General features: G+C 34.6%; 1 protein-coding gene across 1 annotated transcript; it reads right to left on the bottom strand.

Moving 5' to 3' along the window:
• Positions 1 to 249: 249 nt before the first annotated feature.
• TRIADDRAFT_58050 (uncharacterized protein) lies at positions 250 to 3296 on the bottom strand (the record flags this gene model as incomplete). Its single annotated transcript, XM_002113979.1, has 13 exons — positions 250 to 357; positions 460 to 648; positions 762 to 889; positions 976 to 1129; positions 1206 to 1268; positions 1471 to 1535; positions 1645 to 1706; positions 1861 to 1961; positions 2351 to 2404; positions 2525 to 2604; positions 2838 to 2916; positions 3093 to 3163; positions 3287 to 3296. 13 exons carry the CDS (start codon positions 3294 to 3296, stop codon positions 250 to 252), a joined length of 1164 nt encoding a protein of 387 aa, XP_002114015.1.
• Positions 3297 to 7757: the final 4461 nt, after the last annotated feature.

Genomic DNA, 7757 nt, shown 5'->3' with positions numbered 1-7757 from the left:
TTAACTTACCGTACTCTTCTTTAATAATAGAATTAATTATGGAAAACAACGATATAGTAGAGGCTGATTTTCATTTATATCATAGACGCCATTGCATAAGAACATTAGAAGTGATATGAAATAAAACATTTCTGAAACCATGCAATACAAGGTTGATACGCGATAATATTACATAGTAGCAAAATTTAACCACAAGGTACCTAACGTGCCATCATCAACGGCTATCAAATTTTGTAATTACAAAACACATCAATCATCATTTTGTTGAAGCAAGAAGTTAGCAGCTAGATTTTCGTTCTTATCACAGGCAAAATAAGCCTGTACAACTAGTCCCTCATCGAATCCTAATGCTTTCAACTATAACGAATTAAATAAAAGAGTAAAAATGAACAAATTTAATTCACAATCTTTTATATACAATTCTAAATCTTACAACAATTAGCATAATGGAATTAGTACCCTATCGATGGCTTCCTTTTCTTCTTGTGTTACAGATATACCAAGCGATCCAAGACCGGGCCCACCAGGTGATTGTCGTGACGGCTGCTGCTGCTGCTGCTGTTGCTGATAGGGAGCAATTCTCGGTTGGCCTTCAGTGATAGGCTCGTTCATTAATTCCATAAATTCTGATTGATGATTTCTAATCAACTAAAGTTATGAACAAGTAATATATAATTTATCGTAGTCTCTTTCAAATATACTCAGGTATAATATAGGCCGTAATCAAATTTCGTTTTTAAAATTAGGTTATAATTGTATACCTCTAGTAACTGCGGATTATTTTGTCCTAACTGTTGCAGCATTGGCGCTAATGCTTCAGGATTAGATTGAACAATCTGTCTCATTTGGCTAAAGACTGCCTGCGATCTTAGAAATCCTAAAGGACCTCCTGAAAAACAAAAGCATGCATTTTAGTGTCCAACCAGAGAAATAGTCAACACTAGTATTGTAAAAACTGTACTAATGGGTAAAGACCTTGAGGGGATGAAGGTAATGGATTCTGTTGTCGTTGTTGTTGATCCTCTTCTTCCTGCGGTTGCGGTTGTGTTTGTGGTTCCGCTTGCGATTCCGACTGAGTTGCAGTTGGAGTTTCAGCAGTTTGAGTTTCTAAAACATTAGCAGGAATTCCCTAGATATATCAGAAAGTTTATAAATAGTTAGAAATCTTTTGCTGCAAATTGGATAACTGAAATCAATGATCTTACAGTTGTCAGATATTCGACAGCTCGATGAGGGTTATTGAAGCTAGCTCTCAAGGCAAGTAAGACCTAAAATATCATCGGCGTAATGAATTATTAACATCGATTGTTGGTAGTAACAAATAGCTTAGAATCACAATAAAATCGTCAGCTAATTATTCCATTTAGTTATTGGACTTCACTGTAAATAGATAATGTAACCTCAAAGCTAGCCAAAAAATTTGTTATAGAAGCTAAAGAAGTTAAATCTAATCGATATATTGTACACTACCTGATCCCTTGGGAATCCCATTGATACAATTTCAGAAACGATTTGCTCGATAGAAGAGCCACTGACTAAAATGTAAGTATTACAAAAACATGACTCATATCGTAATAATAGCCAAATTAAGCAGACAGTCTTAGTATATATTATCCTTGTTATATAGTATAGCGTCCTTCTTACTTAAAGAGGAGCCGGCATCGCTGTCTGAGCTACCAGACTGTTGCGGCTGAGATTGAGGAGTACTGAGAAAGGTAATTCGTAGATGATTGTTAATAAACATTAAAAAGAACGGTTTTCTTATTCATGAACTTTTAATGTATTATAGAATAAGTACTATATAGATTCATAAACCAGATTGCTCATCAAAATTTACGCAAATTAATAGAAACCATATACCTGGTCTCAGTTTTAGCTTCTGATTTTTCTTGGGCTTTGCTATCACCCCCAGTTGTAGATGTACTAGAAGCCACATCCGTAGTAGTTGTAGTAGAGGCAGCCTTAAATCAAAAATGTTTTAATTGCATTATAACATAATAAAAGAAATTTCGTTTTTATTTAATATACCATACCATAGGTTCATATGAAGATCATTTATAAACACGATTGTAATCACTAACAACAGTTAAATCTAGCAATTGCATAGCTTAGCTAGATCTTTATCATGTATAGTTAGTAAAGTGTATTTTATGGAACATAAATATGATCTTGAAGTATTATTGCAGATAGACACATACAATGCCTATTCATACGACTGCATCCTAGTATGCACTGTATTCCTATTCAGCGTACTGCATTGTTAATTGAACCACTTGCAAAATATAAAGTAAGAATAGTATCTAATGGGGGTATATTCGATTCGTCAGATACTATTACTTCTTATATCTACCTCCGATCTAGCAGCTGCAGAATCTGTCGATGAAGATTGTCGCGAAGGTTGTTTCTGGAAAATTTATGCCAAATAAGAGATATATATATATAGACAGAGAGCATATATTTATATAACAGTCAAATAGATTCTCGAATTCAATAACAGTAACCAATCACCGATCAGTAATCTAACCTTTGCCACCATAACAACAACAAAATTCTTCGGATTAATTTTGACGTCTTCAATTATAGTATCATCGCTTAATAATTTGCCTAATTTTTTTTATATACAATAGATTTGTATTAGCTATATTCAAAACTACTGTGTGATACCAATATTTCACGTTCAACACAATAAAGTTTATGATATTGTTACTACACATATTTCATAGTGTATTAAATACTTTCGTATCATAGTTTACATGTAGTATCATAAAATTTATAATTTTATTCCTAGAAAACCATTGGTGGGAGTATTGCATTAAACTTTTAAAACTTTAACTTACCACCATAAATTAGTTTTAAATCGTCAGCTAGAAATGCATCGCCGCGGTCTTTCTCTATTCTTTCTTTCAACGCGCGAACCTGAAGTATACGAAATAATTGTTTAGAATTTAGTGAATGTAATTATTTTACCACATCAATACGAAGCCCTAAAGAGGTACATGATGATTTTTAATTTAAAAAATACTGCGCATCTTACACTGCAAGTAAAGCATCAAAGAGTATTCTAAGAGTCTTATGCAATAGTGTATACGTACAGTATAAACTAATCGAATGCCATTATTAAGGACTTTATTGCAGTACATTAAACAACTAACGAGAAAGCCACCTTGTAATTAGAAATCAAGATCAGTAGATTTTATGTGAAATAATGTACTTAAACTATAACGTTTCAGTAACTGAGTTTATTTCTACTGATAATTTATTAAAATAACTGGATAATTTTTATAACCATCAGCCATATCGACATACTGCTGTAATGGCAATAGCTCTTATCATGATATATGCAGTATTAACTGCGAAAATAATAATACTCACATACAGTAATACAAGACATGCAAAGACAGCACATAATGGCAGCATCGTATATTTTACATTAATTACAAAACAGCCAGTCATATCAAAAATTAATTTTAAGTGAATGTAAATAAGACATATACAATTGCCCTTCAATTTAACTAAATCGACAGCATTGGAAGGAAATTGTATAACGAAATCCTATAACAATTTACCTTATGGTGTATTGATTAAATATTGATAATTCTAGTAAAAAGTGCTATACTATAATAAGTAATTTTTATAAACCGTTGGTATTGAACAGGATTCGGTCAAACATAAAGTATATTTGTCAATGTTAAGGTTACAGACTCCATTTAGACTGTAAGTCATAAGCTAATATACTGCCGTTATGTGTACGAGTACAATCATACAAAATACTAGTTTGGTTCTTTATTTTTAATCACTTTGGGGTAGTAAAAGTAAAAGTGTCAATCAACACAAGTGAGTTTACTGTCCTACTAGCACATAAATAAGAATTTTGCGATCTGCAGTACGAGCTATGAATATTGACTATATAATTACTGTTAGAGTCTGGATAAACTCATTTTAAGCTTTTATGGACAATGCTGAATATAGCTCTATAACCCTAAACAACATTGAAGAATTGCAACAAGCCTACAGATGAGTCAGAGCGATGTAACAGAAATCATGGACTGTTGAGTGAAAAAAATTCAGGTTTAAGGCAGAGAGTAAATCAGTTGTCTATGTCATAGCAAATTGTTATTACTTGATATATTTTTTAATTTACGTGTATTTATAGTTAATTAATCTAATCAGGGATCCAATGAAGCACACCTTTGGCAGAGGTCTCAATTGAAGCCAAATAACTCACTATTATTGTAATACTATCTACTGTATTGAGTAATTTTGTAATCTGTGAAAGAACGATAAAATTCTAGACTACTGAACTATTGGCAATGGACGCAAGGTAGTTTTTAAATGTGGTGATAATGTATATGAATAAGCAATTTTACTACACTCTCATGACGATAATGAATATGTAGGTACTTGCATAGAATATAGGGTGCGATTTTGATAAGCTATTTGGTGATACTCTCAAACCTATTCAACGCGAAGTATATAGCTAGTCGAGATTGAATATTTAGACAGAACGAGCTTCTAGTCAATACTGTGTTAAATGTACAGTATTTCTAAAGCACCAACATTAGAAAATTACGCATATAAAGATAAAACTCTCCTTAGGCTACAAGATATGATAAGGTCTTGCTTTCATGGTTTCATCGTTCTTTCAGATTGATAATAAAGCGACACTAAGAGTACACTACTCGAGTACGTAAATCTTAAGATCCGTAATCAATCAATAGTACCATTGATGGACAGTAGCTTAATTTAGTTGCAATATTACAGGCATAATCTTGCGTGATAAATTGTTACTGCTGGCTATAATTATTATAATAACGATGATAAGTCGCATTAACAGTGAATTACTGACTTTATATTCTCTACAACGCAATACCAGAGCTTTTCTTTCGATATATAGCATAAATATACATATAACTAGAATAGACAATTTCAGCTTAGATAGTTTTGGACTATAGCACATTTTATGCTACTGGATATCAATCCAAGTACGCTAAAGTCTTCAGGAAATGGCTGCAGAGATATTTATTTTGCCAGCTTGTCCTTACCAGTGTACATAGTCAGTAAGCATACACAATAAACAGAAAGTACGTAGCGGTAGGATGTGTTGAACAACGATTGACTATTTGAAATATATTGCTATAGGAGTTAAATCAATAAGTTGTTTCTGCCAAAGGTAATCCATGACTGCATGATGACTTGAGTAGAAAATACGCGATAAATTCATACTTCAACTGGAGAGTATGCAGATCTATATATAGTAGATCACATCAAAACACTAAATGATCTAATGTACAAGCACCGAAATAGTTATTGACAAGTTAGTCAATGCCCAATTGATCGTTTGTAGTTTTTGCACCGTTGTTGTGCTACTAAAAGATGCGTAATATTGCTGATATTGAGGTAGAAACGAAGTATCAATCAATACACGACTTCGTGGTAATGCACTTGTGACAGCAATTGATTGTAGTGTTTTGCTCAGTCATGTAGCAGCAACTAATTGTTTTTTCAGTTTGTATTTTGAGAAATCCAGGCTTGAATTATGTTTCGTGCTACAAATAGGAGAGAATGCTGTACAAATTGTTCTAACAGCACTAGAAACGATTTACTTTAAAGACAAGATCAGTTCTATCATCAGCTAAAAACTATCCGCGCGCAGTTGTAATGATGCTCTGAATATTTCTACCAATGCAATCCTGTACTATTGCTTAGCTTTCATCAGTTTATAGCATTTTAAATGAACTGGTTGAAATTTCAGTACCTGCAATGAATTCATTCATTTTTATCCTAGTGAATGATCAAAGAAAGCGTGAATTCCACTCGGGTAAAAACGCGAATATCATCAATACTTTTAAATTTAAAATGACTACTTGTATAAGTATCTATGGAGTAAACATTTAGTGAAATCCATTCCACTCCATGGTAATGACAATTCAAAACTCTTTGTAAAAATGCCAATCGGTCATGGCAATAATCGTTACTGTAAGCCTGGCCATGACTACTTTTGGATTGAAATCACTACTATGACCAACACTATCGTTGCAATGGTCTCCCCAGTTGATTCCTTTCAAGTGCATGGAAAGAATGCGCCTCATTTGTAGCGCAAATAGTAGCCATGACAGTAACTACTGTATTTTTGTTGTTCTCGTTATGGTGAAGGCCTTCAACATTTTGAGACTGAGATGACTATTGTTGTATACAGTATACATGATTGCAATATCATCTAGCTCATGTCTCGTAACTGCATAGTCATGAATTGTAGGCAAAAACACAATACTGTAGTATTAGGTAATCTTGATTGACAAAATGGCTTTTAGGGGCCCTTTCTAATCTCTCTTGTCAACTAGCTATGGTAATCCAAGGTGATGGTGATGAGCGTTGAAAATACTTTTTGCCTTTCAATCCTTCCTCTTCACTATGCCTACAGTAGCCTACACCGTTTCGTTGTTATGACATCCAGTTCATCCCTTCTAAGATTGACAAATTGCTTTTGGGCCCTTTCCAATCTCTCTTGTCAACTAGCTAATGGTAATCCAAGGTGATGAGCGTTGAAAATACTTTTTGCCTTTCAATCCTTCCTCTTCACTATGCCTACAGTAGCCTACACCGTTTGGTTGTTATGACATCCAGTTCATCCCTTCTAAGATTGACAAATTGCTTTTGGGGCCCTTTCCAATCTCTCTTGTCAACTAGCTAATGGTAATCCAAGGTGATGAGCGTTAAAAATACTTTTTGCCTTTCAATCCTTCCTCTATGCCTACAGTAGGCTACACCGTGTCGTTGCTATGACATCCAGATCATGTGTTGTAACCCGTATGGAAATCATTCTTACCACCCTGGTCAAAATTGGCTAACGGTTGCCATTTGGCCCTTGCAATCTAGCTACTCTTGTCGTATCGTGTATTATGATTGTCCATCATGGCCATCTCCATTGTTAGACTATTTCTACTCTTGTAGCTCAATCTCTGTCGTCCATTTAAAGGAGTTTAAAAGTACTTCTGCTTGACAATAAACATACTCTAATCAGTATAGCTATATTACCGTTTGAGTAGGCTCGATATCGATCTTAAAGGTTTGTTGCTGTAGTGTCTTGATGGTTATTAGCATGGTTGCAGTTTTTGCTTCTTTGTGGGCCAAACGACTATCCTGACCAGCATACAGTACAATAAAAACGTTGTCAATACAATTGATCTCCTCTAAAATGGTACATTCTTCATTCTACATGATCTTTTACCAGTCTAAAATGTCGATTAATCTATCAAGGAAGCATGGCCACCTACCTAAATGAACAAGAGTAGACGGAACAGGTTGGCTGCAATGGCGTCAGTTGTGTGGTGAATGATTGGATTGCACTTCAAGCGTATGTAGATTGATCTGCTTTGTCACACACACACTGCAAGATAAAGACGACCAGGACGGCTAGGGGAAGTTGGACGGTACGTACAACTGCATTCCATCTCCAGTACAGTACTGTCTCCTGTCCAATGTACTGTACACTGTAGAGTCATTGCTGACAGTACTGTACAGACACTGTACTGTACTGAAGGACAAAAAACAACTTTTCAATCGTTTCTTCAGTCTAGCGATAGAACTTGTTGGTTTTCCTCTCAAAACTACAGTAGTACACACTGCTACTTAGACTGTAACACCTATGCAGAGTCATCATGAGTGTGGTGAAAAAATCCCAAAGTCCACCTGGTTCAGTACTACTGTAAGCACCAGTGAATAGCTTGGGACATACAGTACTGTACTGTCAGTACGGT

Source organism: Trichoplax adhaerens, genomic scaffold, assembly GCF_000150275.1.
Source record: "Trichoplax adhaerens TRIADscaffold_7 genomic scaffold, whole genome shotgun sequence".
Taxonomy (NCBI): Eukaryota; Metazoa; Placozoa; class Uniplacotomia; order Trichoplacea; family Trichoplacidae; genus Trichoplax; species Trichoplax adhaerens.
The sequence above is the reverse complement of the archived record's forward strand: the minus strand, read 5'-3'. Positions and strand labels throughout refer to the sequence as shown.